A 15,750-nucleotide genomic window follows, 5' to 3' on the forward strand; every position below is an offset into this window, starting at 1 on the left:
GTAAACAAATATCAGACGGACTACTATAAGGAAGGTAGTTATATATAACTACACAATGTAATAATCCTCTCTTTAACAAAAAATCCATATTTGATATAACGTCATTTGTTTATATTTCTAATTGCATTGTCTGCTAATTGTTAACAAAACTAAAACAACCTCTTTAATAAAATACATAATATTTTTAACGACATTAGAGCATTCGCTTAGAAAGTAGTAGCAATCTCGTAGCGTCCTCTGTCGTGATGAAAATGGAGGTCGTGTCAGGTTAAAGGTCAAGGAGCACTTGTTGAGCTCCCATAATTCCCGCTAAAACATTTGAAATCCGGTCCGCGCTCATTCAATGCATCAATGCGTCTCCGTGTGGTCTGGTATCTGGCGCAAAAACAAGTGATCCATACTGGTTATGCGTAACTGTCACTCTCTCGGATTATCGGTGGCAGCAAACACAGTGTCGAGGCGTGCGAGGGATACCCAGGTCGCCATTCCTTGTGGATTATTTAATTGATCAAAGTGCCGCCGATTTCTCTTGTTTACTTGATGTAGTGTTGTGTCCGTATCAGGCAGTTGCAGCTGGTCTTTATTTGGCGGATTGTGTCACACTTTGCTACTGCATCACATTCGCGGGACACAATGGGGGATACGGATGTATCAGATGGGCCTAAGCCTCATTACAGAAGTGAGTTGTGGTGTAATTAGTAAATTTCTGGCCACTGTCAGTGTCATGCTTTTAAAACTAGCTACAATTAATACAGAGAAAATGATGAATACATTGTGAAACAAATGTAGCTTGTACTGCTAGTAGTACAATATGAATGTTGGATTAAATAATAAAGTACTTTGTATTAGTTGATCAATCAAGTTGGCTTAATAAGTCCTTTGTTCCTACCACTACACATCGTAAAACCTTATTATATACTGCAATTTATACTGTATTAAAAATGTCACCCTTATGTGTATGTAGTACAGTGTTGAATGTTGGACTAATACTTCTGTGAATTAAATTGATCTGATCAATCAAATTTTATAATTCAGTCACTTTGTTACTAGTACTACACATTGTAAAACTGTATTATACAATTCGTATTGTATTAAAAAAAATATAACAATTTTATAAATTAATTATTTCTTTTTAAGTAAACAGTAGTGGAGAATGTACCATAATAATATAATTTTTTGACAAATTATGCATTTAACTTATTATGAATGATATATCAATGTTTGTGGAAATAGAAAAAAAATTGGGTCATGGATTTATTATAAAACAAAAAATACTAATATTGTTTTCTCAATTCTGGTTTGACAGTGGTGTCAAAACAAATTCAAATAATTCTTGCTTTTTTTTTACACACACACACACACACACACACACACACACAATGTGACACATGAACCTGTTGACATACATGTGTATGTAGGTAAGGATACATCTTTTTAATTTGTTGTGTTTTTTTACATTAACTTTTAGCGCTGGATGATTCGAGGCTCTCTGCAGATGAGATGGATGAACAGCGCAAGTCGAATATAGCCTACGAATATCTGTGTCATCTGGAAGAGGCCAAAATGTAAGTCTATAATGTGGTTGCCATGGAAAATAACCTAGGCCTAAACATAATAAATTAGGTAGGGCACTTGTAAGTCGTATGTACCAATATGTTCAGTGCACTAGGTTCAAATCTCAGCACCGGCTTCTAGTCCAGGGTTAGTGTGGCTCAGTATGGAGGTGTAAAACTTGTGTAAGCACCAGACTTTAGTCACCGTCTCACCACTAGACTTTAGTGACCATCTCACCACCAGACTTTAGTCACCGTCTCACCACTAGACTTTAGTGACCATCTCACCACCAGACTTTAGTGACCATCTCACCACCAGACTTTAGTCACCGTCTCACCACTAGACTTAGTGACCATCTCACCACCAGATTTTAGTGACCGTCTCACCACTAGACTTTAGTCACCGTCTCACCACCAGACTTTAGTCACCGTCTCACCACTAGACTTTAGTGACCATCTCACCACCAGACTTTAGTGACCATCTCACCACCAGACTTTAGTGACCATCTCACCACCAGACTTTAGTCACCGTCTCACCACTATACTTAGTGACCATCTCACCACCAGATTTTAGTGACCGTCTCACCACTAGACTTTAGTCACCGTCTCACCACCAGACTTTAGTGACCATCTCACCACCAGACTTTAGTCACCGTCTCACCACCAGACTTTAGTGACTATCTCACCACTAAACTTTAGTCACCGTCTCATCACCATACTTTAGTGACCGTCTCACCACCATACTTTAGTGACCATCTCACCACTAGACTTTAGTGACCATCTCACCACTAGACTTTAGTGACCATCTCACCACCAGACTTTAGTGACCATCTCACCACCAGACTTTAGTCACCGTCTCACCACCAGACTTTAGTCACCGTCTCACCACTAGACTTTAGTGACCATCTCACCACCAGACTTTAGTGACCATCTCACCACCAGACTTTAGTCACCGTCTCACCACTAGACTTAGTGACCATCTCACCACCAGATTTTAGTGACCGTCTCACCACCAGACTTTAGTGACCATCTCACCACCAGACTTTAGTCACCGTCTCACCACCAGACTTTAGTGACTATCTAACCACTAGACTTTAGTCACCGTCTCACCACTAGACTTTAGTGACCATCTCACCACTAGACTTTAGTCACCGTCTCACCACCAGACTTTAGTGACCATCTCACCACCAGACTTTAGTCACCGTCTCACCACCAGACTTTAGTGACCATCTCACCACCAGACTTTAGTCACCGTCTCACCACTAGACTTTAGTGACCGTCTCACCACCAGACTTTAGTGACCATCTCACCACTAGACTTTAGTCACCGTCTCACCACCAGACTTTAGTGACCGTCTCACCACCAGACTTTAGTCACCGTCTCACCACCAGACTTTAGTCACCATCTCACCACTAGACTTTAGTCACCGTCTCACCACCAGACTTTAGTGACCATCTGATCACTAGACTTTAGTCACCGTCTCACCACTAGACTTTAGTCACCGTCTCACCACCAGACTTTAGTGACCATCTCACCACCAGACTTTAGTCACCGTCTCACCACCAGACTTTAGTCACCGTCTCACCACTAGACTTTAGTCACCGTCTCACCACTAGATTTTAGTCACCGTCTCACCACTAGATTTTAATCACCGTCTCACCACCAGACTTTAGTCACCGTCTCACCACCAGACTTTAGTGACCATCTCACCACCAGACTTTAGTCACCGTCTCACCACCAGACTTTAGTGACCATCTCATCACTAGACTTTAGTGACCATCTCACCACCAGACTTTAGTCACCGTCTCACCACCAGACTTTAGTCACCGTCTCACCACTAGACTTTAGTGACCATCTCACCACCAGACTTTAGTCACCGTCTCACCACCAGACTTAAGCGACTGTCTCACCACCAGACTTTAGTCACCGTCTCACCACTAGACTTTAGTCACCGTCTCACCACCAGACTTTAGTCACCGTCTCACCACTAGATTTTAGTCACAGTCTCACCACTAGATTTTAGTCACCGTCTCACCACCAGACTCCAGTCATGGTCTCAACACTAGATTTTAGTCACCGTCTCACCACCAGACTTTAGTGACCATCTCACCACCAGACAGTGAACCATTATGTAACATGACAGGGCTTTGTATGCCGTCAATTAAAATATACTATCGATGTGATAGCACAGTGCATGCCGTTATTAGTTTGAGAGGGGCGAGGTGTAACCCAGTGTTAAAGTGCTAGCTTGGTGCGTGGTCGGTCTGGGATCGATCCCCGTCTTTGGGCCCATTGGGCTGTTTCTCGCTACAGCCAGTGCACCACAACTGGTACATCAAAGGCCGTAGTATTTGCTATCCTGTCTGTGGGATGGTGCATATAAAAGATCCCTTCCTTCTAATCGAAAAGAGTAGCCCATGAAGTGGAGACAGCAGGTTTTCTCTCTCAATATTTGTGTGGTCCTTAACCATATGTCTGATGCCATATAACCGTAAATAAAATGTGTTGAGTGCGTCGTTAAATAAAACATTTCCTTCCTTATTAGTTTGATGTCACAGAACGACTCGGTTCATGACATTCCAGCACAGGCATGAAAAGGTTAATAACACTACATCCCATTTTGCATGTATTACTATTTACATCCTCCTTGTCATATATACAAAGTGGTTTATATATATCTACATCAGTTACTATGTACATGTTTGTAAGTTTATCTGTAAATTTAATGTAAATGTAATTAAGTATTTTTCATGACTCTTCATGTCTATGCACATGATTTAGTTTTATTGTGCGTGTACAGGTATATGCATGTTTACTTGCATGCTGTGTCCCTCTAAGGTCTGTTAATTATGTCGGTTTACATCATTTGTCCTATGACGTGTGTGTAAGTTTACTAGTACGTGTGTATTACTCATAGGAATGTTTTCCAGTTGTGGGTGTCAGAATGTGATGTATGTGTTCATTAGGTCGGTGATCGATCACTCACTGGACATCATGTCTTGCAATGGTAGTCACATCTCCTGGTCGCCGTGTTAAACACCATTGTTGTTCAGTGTTTTACCTCTCTTGTACATTCTATGTAATAGTAATCATTTGACAATCCAGCTTTCTCATTTTACTGCTCTATTTGTCTTTGTGGTCAGTCTATTTTTAGTCTTTTTATTTTTCGCTTTGTCTGTCTCTCTCTCTCTCTCTCTCTCTCTCTCTCTCTCTCTCTCTCTCTCTCTCTCTCTCTCTCTCTCTCTCTCTCTCTCTTTCTCTCTCCATCTCTCTCTTTCTTTGTAGCTGTCTCCCTATACCTTTCAATCTCCTTTCATATTCTGATCTCCTCTCCCCTTCTTGCTTTCTCCATCCCTGTCTCGTCTTTCCCCTTCTCTGTCTTCATCCCTATTCCTCTCTCACCCTGTTTCAGTATGTCTCCCTTACTATACACATCTCTCTGTCTGTCTCTCTCTCTCTCTGTCTGTCTGTCTCTCTCTCTCTCTCTCTCCTCTCTCCTCTCTCCATCTGTCTCTCTTTCTTTGTAGCTGTCTCCCTATAACTTTCAATCTCCTTTCATATTCTTATCTCCACTCCCCTTCTTGCTTTCTCCATCCCTGTCTCGTCTTTCCCCTTCTCTGTCTTCATCCATATTCCTCTCTCACCCTGTTTCTGTATGTCTCCCTTACTATACACCCCTCTCTCTCTCTCTCTCTCTCTCTCTCTCTCTCTCTCTCTGTCTCTCTCTCTCTCTCTCTCTCTCTCTCTCTCTCTCTCTCTCTCTCTCTCTCTCTCTCTCTCTCTCTGTTTAAGTCAACTTTAAAAAAACAGACATTAATCTGTTAAAACCCCTCCCAATCATTTGAAAATCTATATATTCAGGCCTTGAGAATTGAACAATTCCACAACCCATTTACGAGATACACAAAAACTAATTTATATAATCCATTTTGTTTTTGCATAACCTGTCATGACTATACAAATGCACAATGTTCTAAGTTTAATGTGCAAACAAAAATAGATTATGCAAAACTAAAGTTGCATTCATGAATAATGCACAAACTAAACAACTGTTCACACAATTTATAGAGACCTGATATTCATACTTGTGTTTACCGTGTATGCCAATAAATTGTATGCGATTACATGTACGTATGACTTCCTGTATTTACACACGATGTCATTGGCAAGTGCATGTGGTATATATATATTTGAAGTGTTAGCCAGTAGCTACATGGACGTGCACATGTGGCTGTATAGGTGGTTTTTTTTTCAAACTATGTGGTGAAGGAAGTATGTACATGTCAACGGAAAAGCCAACTCCCAGTGACCTGGTTATGACAAGAAAGTATAGGCCCTCTGAGTCACCACTAGCATTTTGAATACTGGTACTTACATAAATATCTATAATTAGATGAGACCTGTTGAATTCATTCATCACCATATCAAAGCTAACCTGTTGCTTGTATGTAAGCGGTCAGGCTTTTAATGTTTATCATATATCAGATTCTGAATGATTATAATATATCACATTCTGACCGATTGTAATATATCAGATTCTGACCGATTGTAATATATCAGATTCTAGACACTTGTAATATATCAGATTCTAGACACGTATAATATATCAGATTTACTATATTGTTATCGTGTTACCAGGAAGGTCTGTTTTATCTGTGTTTCTTACACACACCCATTGGTGAGAACATCATGTATTATTTTTGATAACACATGGGTTGTTAACACACGTATGTGTGTTAACAATTTCAAGACATATGATTGGCTGCTCCTAGGTGATGACCAGTGCCATGCAGCCAATGAAAAAAACACACAGTGAAAATAGATTACCTTGTGACGTATAGTTAACCTGAGAATCATGTGTCTGTGACGCCTAAGTTTGCTACAAGTGCAATGGCTGTAAATAACTTTAAGTCGAAAAAGATGTTAAAATTTGCTTAAAACCTGGTTTTGAGGATATTATATATAAGAAATAGAATAATACATTCATGTCCGTTAGATATCATTTATCTCACAACTTGTTTAAAAACGATACACAAATGTATTATTATCTTTCTATATAGGTATTCAGGGGACATTTTGTTTGTATCGCTTCACAATTCGCTTTGCAAGTTTTATATTTCTAAAATGTTAGTGTTAATTTTTCTGCATACTTTATATTCCCATCTAAGTGCTGCAAAAGACCTACAATAATTTATAAATGTTTTGCATGCAAACGTTATCCGAAAACATGGACACATTAATTATATACAGGTATATGATGGGATTCTGTTTTCAGTTTGTACACTATTTAGCAGATTGGGGAAAATTAAAAAAAAAAAATGTCTTTATTCAATAGGCTTAATTCTTTGTCCTTTTAGTTTTTGCCAAAAAGCAATATTAATGCAGGATTTTCAATATCTTTTATAAAATTGAGATAGCTTTTATTAACATTTCTGAAAACAAACCTATAATGTAATGTCATCTCATGATATTTGACTGCAACTTGGTAAACCACTTTTTATCTGGATTTAACTTGACTTTATTATAATGCTAACCTTTAAAAAGAAGTTTGTGTCATTTTGAATGAACTTGATATTTTGAATTTTGACATTTAACTTTAAAAAAAAAAAAACCCAATCAAGTCTCTCTAAATCATAGGATTCATATGCATCATGGAAAATTATCAAAAATATTTTCTCCCTGAAAAGTCCTTAAACTCCCCTGGAAAAATTAATTTACGTCCCTGGAAAGTCCAGGATTTTATTTATTTCTCCAAATTTGTTTTAAAATTATTCTAAATGTTTCGTGTTGGTAAGATTGATCAGTTCTGTTAATTTGGCCTGTGTTGATATCACCAGTGGTCAACCTGTTGATTTTACCAGTGGTCAGCCTGTGTTGATTTCACCAGTGGTCAACCTGTGTTGATTTCACCAGTGGTCAGTCTGTGTTGATTTCACCAGTGGTCAGCCTGTGTTGATTTCACCAGTGGTCAGTCTGTGTTGATTTCACCAGTGGTCAGTCTGTGTTGATTTCACCAGTCTCAACCTGTGTTGATTTCACCAGTTGTCAACCTGTGTTGATTTCTAGGCTTTAGAAGTGATTGATCTTTTAGTACATTGTAGCACTTGTTTACACACACTAGGCGGTGATTCATTGCCTGGCCATCTGACCACAATACAAACACTTGGAGTGGAAAGCAATAAATATTTAATTGATGGTCAGCCTGGGGACACAATAGGAGATTAGAGAACATCTTTCAGACTTCCTCTGATCAGTAAGGGTGTGTGTACAGGGCATACAGTACATTAACATAAAAATAGCTTTAGCCCAAATTACAGAACATTAAAAAAACCCCCATATACATGTAGGTATGCTGTAAAATATCTTTACAGAACATAAAGACCCCATATATTCTTTAAACATGACACACTTATCGGAATACTGATCAGGCTGTACACATAAATATATAAATAAATAAATAAATACATTTTATTTATAAATAAATAAAATAAAATAAATAAACTTAAAGATTTTGTTTAGGTCCCACCCATCTTTAAAACTGGAATGTACTTTTTCCGGGAATATTTTATTCAGTTTTACATTGTGATTCGCTGTGCATGTTTCAGAGATTGCAATTAATGCTACACAATTCTATATGTTAAATAGTAGCTGCTAATAAATTTTCAATTGATGTTGGTTATCAAACTTTTGGTAATTCTGATATTTAGTTTTAGAGAGAAAACCAGCTACATTTTCCCACTAGTAGCAGGTGATCTTTTATATGCACCACCCCATAGACAGGATAGCACATACCATGACCTTTTGATATACCAGTTGTGGTGCACTGGCTTGAATGAAAAATAGCGAAATGGACCCACCGACGAGGATCAATCTCAAACCGACCACACATCAAGCCAGCACTTTATCATTGGGCTATGTTTGGTGCCTGTTGTTTAAAAGAGATCTTAAGAGATCTTTGTGATTCATCTGAAAGCCAGCACTTTACCATTGGGCTATGTTTGGTGCCTGTTGTTTAAAAGAGATCTTAAGAGATCTTTGTGATTCATCTGAAAGCCAGCACTTTACCATTGGGCTATGTTTGGTGCCTGTTGTTTAAAAGAGATCTTAACAGATCTTTGTGATTCATCTGAAAGCCAGCACTTTACCATTGGGCTATGTTTGGTGCCTGTTGTTTAAAAGAGATCTTAACAGATCTTTGTGATTCATCTGAAAGCCAGCACTTTACCATTGGGCTATGTTTGGTGCCTGTTGTTTAAAAGAGATCTTAACAGATCTTTGTGATTCATCTGAAAGCCAGCACTTTACCATTGGGCTATGTTTGGTGCCTGTTGTTTAAAAGAGATCTTAAGAGATCTTTGTGATTCATCTGAAAGCCAGCACTTTACCATTGGGCTATGTTTGGTGCCTGTTGTTTAAAAGAGATCTTAACAGATCTTTGTGATTCATCTGAAAGCCAGCACTTTACCATTGGGCTGTTTGGTGCCTTTTGTTTTAAAAGAGATCTTAACAGATCTTTGTGATTCATCTGAAAGCCAGCACTTTACCATTGGGCTATGTTTGGTGCCTGTTGTTTAAAAGAGATCTTAACAGATCTTTGTGATTCATCTGAAAGCCAGCACTTTACCATTGGGCTGTTTGGTGCCTGTTGTTTAAAAGAGATCTTAACAGATCTTTGTGATTCATCTGAAAGCCAGCACTTTACCATTGGGCTATGTTTGGTGCCTGTTGTTTAAAAGAGATCTTAACAGATCTTTGTGATTCATCTGAAAGCCAGCACTTTACCATTGGGCTATGTTCGGTGCCTGTTGTTTAAAAGAGATCTTAACAGATCTTTGTGATTCATCTGAAAGCCAGCACTGTTCTGTAGCAATTGACATTCCAGTTGTGGTGCACTGGCTGGAATGAGAAAAAGCCCAATGTGCCCACTGACATGGATTGATCCTAGACAATCCATGCATCAAGCAAGCACTTTGTCACTTGATCAGTGCTGTAAGTAAATATGATATATTAATAAATATTTAAACTTAAACAGTTTTGTTTATGACCCACCCAACATTTGTGTTATTTAAACCAGAAGGTTTACAATGACATATTTAACATGACTGGATGGAAAATGTATGTTCATATCAGAGAAAGACAAAAACAAAAGAAAGAAATGTTTTATTTAACAATGCACTCAGCACATTTTATTTATGGTTATATGACGTCAGACATATGGTTAAGGACCAAACAGATATTGAGAGAGGAAACACACCTGCTGTTGCCACTTTGTGGGCTATGCTTTTCGATTAGCAGCAAGAGATCTTTTATATGCACCATCCCACAGACAAGGCGGTACATACCACAGCCTTTGATATACCAGTAGTGGTGCACTGGCTGGAACTAGAAATAGCCTAATGGGCCCACCGACGGGGATCGATCTCACACCGACTGTGCATCGAGCGAGTGCTGTAATACTCATATCAGAGCAGTGTTCGAGATTAACAGTATTCCAATATCCTGGGGATACCAGAATTTATTTCTGGATACCAGACTTCAAGAAATCAGTATCCCACCGGGATACCATATAATGTTGTTTTAATCCTGCGTTTTTATTTTTTGCTGAAACAATGAACGTCGTCATTTACTGATGAAGTTAAGTAAGAGTGTTGTCCAAGTTTGTTACGATGTTATTTATGAATTTCATTTAAGTTTGGGATACTAAATTCTCAGGTGGGATACCACATTTTGAAATGTTAGTATCCAACTGGGATACTGCCCAAAATGTTTAATCTCGAACACTGCAGAGAAGTTGCCTGTCATGTTTAGAACTGTTGGACTGATTGGATCTTAACTCGGTTGGTAAAGCATCCAGCTGAAGCGCTTGGGTCGTGGGATTGAACAGTCCCCGATTGGATTTCACCCCTTCCCAGCCAGTGCCCCATGACTGGTATATCAAAGGTCATGGTATATGCTGTCCTGCCTGTAGGAAATTGTACTTATAAAATATCCCTTGCTGCTAATTGGAATTTTTTTTGGAGATTTTCTCTCTAAATGTCAGAATTACCAAATGTTTGATATCCTATTTAATCAATCGTTAATTAATCCATGTGCTCTAGTTGTGTCTTTAAACATTAAAACAAAACAAAATGGACTGACATCTTATTGCTGTACTTGTATTTCACTGTTTGTACAAGTTTGTCCCATATCCTGTTAATGATTTAAATACGGAAATTTCATATGTGAGATATTCCCATGTTGTGCCCCTATCCAGTGGGTGGCCACTGAATCATAATGAACTAAATACACTGTTACATACCTAACAATGAGTATGTATGTGGACAGTTGTCACTTGATAAATATTGCAGCATCTGAGTGATCTCAAGTGGCCACATCCCTGGAAGGTGCATACATGGCATGGCTTTAAGAAGATGGTTATATCATTTCTTCTAACCATGCATAACAGCTGTATTCTCGCAGGGGTTTTAGAATTTTTATAAAATCCTCATGCCATGGGATCAGTGATTTTAAAAATTTACTAGCCATGGTTAAACATTCACTAGCCTTACATGTACTTTACAGCTTAAAGTTAATACAATTTTACTAAATAATTTAGTAAAAATAAGATGTCACCTAAAGAGAGAGAGATATATATAGCTTAAAAGCACTAACAGTTGGGGGTGGGGGTTGGAGGCAGGATATTTGTATTTACAAAATAAGACAACTGCAACATTTGACAATTTTTTTCACTAGCCGTTGGGCATGGCAATAGTAGTAATTTACTAGCCCAATATTAAATATCACTAGCCATGGGAATGGGGCTACCATAATCTAGAAGCCCTGATTCTTGTGAGTATGCATGGGTAATCTTTTAAACACTTCCATGAGAAAATTGTCCAAACTCACCTTTCATAGGCACATAACCTCTTGTCTTTACATCAGAGATGGTACATGGTTTTTTTATTCTTTGAGTTGCGGTAAACCAAAATCAGCGGTTAGTGTGTTCCTTAATGGTTAAAGGAAAAGGTACTAGGTTTTAAACACTATGACATATTTTTTACTATTTTAACAATTTTGTATAATTTAAATTAGAAGTTACTTACATTTTATTGATTAGAATATCCATTGTTCTACATCCGAAGTGTTTGTAATACCCAGAATTACATTTTTCATAATTTAAAAAATGTACATACCGTATATTGCCATGTATTAGCCGACTTTTGAAGTCTAGAAATACTTTCCAAAAGAAGAGAGTCGGCTTATACAAGGAGGCAACAAATTGGTTCATAAAATTCCGATCGAAAACACTCCCGACCCCGACTTACAAATTTTGATCAGACCCTTAGAGCCTTTCACAGCTTATGTAACAATAATTTGTGCACAATATAAGTACTTCTGAGCAAAAACAGTTACGGAGACAAGCTTATTTTTTAAGGTATTTCTTCGTTTCAACAACACTGACTCATGTTTCACTCTATTGTAACTTTATCCAAATGTATTGTAGGATAGCAGATTAATCAGACTTAGTGTCCATCTTCACATTGAAACTAGTATCTAGAGTCTGCAACATAGGCAGTGAGTTTTACAGGGCTTAAAGGCATATTGTCACAGAAAAATGACACATTTAATGGCCCAACTGTGTATTACCTGAAAATACATACATTTGATTTGTCCCTAAAAATACTTTATTCAATATACATAACCACCATATCCCACTTATTAATGATATTTTGTCAAAATAATGTTTATGGTGACGGTCCATAATAAAAAAACTAAAAATTAAAATTAAGAGGGTTGACATGGATTTCCCTCCATCGTGGATCAGTTTGGGTGCTACAATAGCGAGGTTTGGTACATCACAAATCAATGTAATTTAATTTATTATTAATTTTGAGAGAAATGAGGTCCTTAAATCTGTGCCTTTAAATAAAAAATGTGTCACCTATGGCAGTTTGGAAATGTTTTTGCCACTGGCAATTTTCAGTCTGCCTACAGCAATTTTAAGCGACTAACTTTCATAACAAATGTAAAAATTAATCTGTATCCAGCAGTGAAAAACTGTTATCCGTAAAGCCCCTGACCTGTAATTAAAAGTCTAAATAGTGATCTTACAACTAAACACATGTATGTGGTAATTAAAGGTCTAAATAGTGATCTTACAACTATACTCATGTTTGTGGTAATAGACCTCTTTCACATTCCACTGCGCATGTGCCCATTGCGGGGTAACTCGAGGATGCAAGCTGCGAACTCACGCGAGATCTCGCAAAAATAGACCTGTAGACAAGTTGGGGGACATAGACAATAGGAATGTGAATATCTCCATGATTAATTATTCTATCAGTAGGGAACCCGAAAATTCTGTCGACATCCAACAAAACTTATTGGAGACATTTATGAATTATTGCTTATCACAAAATAAAAAATATTTTGTTGTTAACGCCCGACAAACCATCAGTTCGGATTCATACACAATAAATATCGGATATGGGCTGAAATAACATTAATGTGTGCGCGTGTGTATGTATGCAGATATTTATTGTATTTAACATAATTTAAATATTTATAAAGCATTATGCAGATAAATACATTCAGGATTCTTGTCGGGATTTCTTTTCACCAAGTTATTTAAAATTTTGTTTGGTATTTAGAATAAAATTAAATGATACATATGAAAGTTGAGCTATGGTATATAAAACATTAGAATCAGGCCCGTAGGAATGATATCTGGAGTTGGGGGAGGGGAGGGGGCACAATCTGTAGTGGAGGGACACAGTCTAGTTGGTGGTGGGGGGGGGGGGCAAAAGCCATATTTTAAACCAGGTTTATAAAAGTGGGGCTATAGTCTCCCTCCCTCCGACTTCTTGTTTGCTACTGACCTGAGAATGGTCAGAAATGTAATTGTATTGCATATACAGCTACTTAAATTCGAAGCAAGATTATTTAACCTAAGAAAGATGTAAGTTTTATTTATAACAGATTACACTAGCTGACAGCTTGATAATATAGCTACAAACTCAGGATGGTCTATTTATTATAAACTCATGAGGGTTTATTATGCACAGTCATAAGGTACTTCATTTGAATGTTTGAAGCAAACATATTAAGTACCATGTCAGGCCAGCAACCAGGGGGGATTGGGGGATTAGATGATCCCCCCCCCCACACACACAGGATTGAGAGTTCCGCTCAAATGATAAAAATAATAATCGGATTTTACATATAAAAGTCCTTGTCCCCAAATGACTGGGATAACGTAACAAGAACGTCTGTCTGAGGTTCCACTTGCTGAAAGTTCAATCCTCCTCAGTGGGCCCATTTGATTATTTCCCGTCCCAACCAATGATCCATCAAAGGACGTCGTGTATGCTATCCTGTTTGTGAGATGTGAGAAGTATGCCATGTATGATTTATTATAAATACATTGGTACGACTGAAAACACACGGTTTCTTGTCGTGGCTCTGTGACCTGGCCATTTTACATGCATACCGCAACTTGTTAACGTATATTTCGCAACAAAAGTTCACGTATTATTCTTGAGTGTAACCGGCGTCATCTCATTGTTTGGCACATATATATATATATATGGGGAAACCCCCTCCCCCCTGTTTACAGCTCCGCACCTTTGGCGCTCGCGTTTGATAGGTTCCGTTTACATGAAATTTTGATCACCCCCTCCCGCTAATCATGCTGGCTACGGGCCTGAAGTTATATACACTATTCATAAGTTAGACCAAACATCAAATTAGGATCGTATCGGGTTGCATGGGTCTACCACTCTAGAAAAGTTGCTGCACTTTATGTTATGTATAATCATGTATGTTATAAAAACGTGTGATACTTGCATACCATATCGATATATAGGACTCCTATACTTGTAAATGTGTATCAAAGTGCTGATGGTATCGCTAACAATCTCAACCAATGTTCTCAGATACAAAATAGTAACCAAACACTCAGATACAAAATAGTAACCAAACACTATTGTACATGTATACAGATATATGTTTACTTCAGACTGATCTTCATGTAAAGAAGAAGATGTCATCTTCTAAATTCTTGAAAACAAACAGCGCAAACACAGTGTCTGCGCTTAACTTTTTTTTTGAGTTGCCATCCGGGCAAGTGGTGACAGCACTTTCACTTGCCCGGATCTATTTTCACTTGCCCGAATAATATTTTCTGAAAAAACAACAATATTGCAACAGATTATAAGAGAAAACATTTATTTTGAGTATTTTCCTGCACTCAACCAACCCACTCTTTAAATAAATAACAGACATGCCACTGTGACTCCCCACTGTCGCTGTCAATACATTTGTGGTATTGTTAGTCACTTAACGCCATGGCACTGCAAGTATCATCATCTTCTGATGGGTCACGAACTATGCACGTGTTAGGTTTGCGAAATCGCTTAGCGTTTCATATTAAATTAGATAATAGGATTATATAATTCCTGATTATATAATTTCCAACAAACAAAGATGCTTGCGTTCACCAAACGTTGAGCACTGGTATAACCGACACAACCCCTTCCTTCCTCCCACCCCATCTCAATGAAATAATAATAATAAAAAAAAACCCTAAAATATAATGTTCAGTGGATACGATCTATGACGTGTACACATAACCAGGGCTGAATCTTGTCGACATGAATTTGTGCCCAATTTTACATGCCACTTAACTTACCTTACACCTATTCTTATACTGGGCATATGTTTATATGTAAAAGCAGACCTACACTATTTCATGGTGCAAAGTAGGCTACATAGCTGTACTTTTATTTATTTAGTAATTATTGATTTAAAAAAAAAAAAAAAAATTGGTCGACAGGTGGGCAACCTTACTGTGGGTTTTCAGTCGGCCGTCGTCGTTTTCAGTCACATGGGGCAATCGGGCGACCGTTAAGTTCGAACCCTGCAAATAGCATGTCAACTTTTACTTCCGCGTTTACATGTAATGTCAAACTTTGAGCTGCATTTACTCGGTTTCTGACGTCATGCTAAGTTGTAGGTTTTCACGTGTGATGGCTCATATGTTTTAAAACTTCGTAAATATCAGATATTATTTCAAGTGAAGTTGTATGTATCTGATATAAATGATAGTGAAAATAAAATAAAATAAAATAATAAATAAAATAAGATAAATAAATAAATAAATAAATAAATAAATAATTTGTGCTAGACATGTAACATTGATTAGTAGTTGTACGACTGT

The 15,750-nt window shown here is 37.8% G+C and overlaps 1 protein-coding gene across 4 annotated transcripts in view; it reads left to right on the top strand.

Moving 5' to 3' along the window:
- Positions 1-334: 334 nt before the first annotated feature.
- The window catches only part of LOC121383755 (ras GTPase-activating-like protein IQGAP1), a 133,068-nt gene continuing 117,652 nt past the window's right edge, over positions 335-15,750 (top strand). For all 4 annotated transcript variants that reach the window (XM_041513854.1, XM_041513862.1, XM_041513868.1 and 1 more), the window contains exons 1-2: positions 335-679; positions 1,469-1,565. In XM_041513854.1, coding sequence (XP_041369788.1) covers positions 634-679; positions 1,469-1,565 — 143 coding nt within the window. In that variant the 5' untranslated portion in view covers positions 335-633. The remainder of the gene's footprint in view (positions 680-1,468; positions 1,566-15,750) is intronic.

This window comes from Gigantopelta aegis, chromosome 2, assembly GCF_016097555.1.
Source record: "Gigantopelta aegis isolate Gae_Host chromosome 2, Gae_host_genome, whole genome shotgun sequence".
NCBI classification, from domain to species: domain Eukaryota; kingdom Metazoa; phylum Mollusca; class Gastropoda; order Neomphalida; family Peltospiridae; genus Gigantopelta; species Gigantopelta aegis.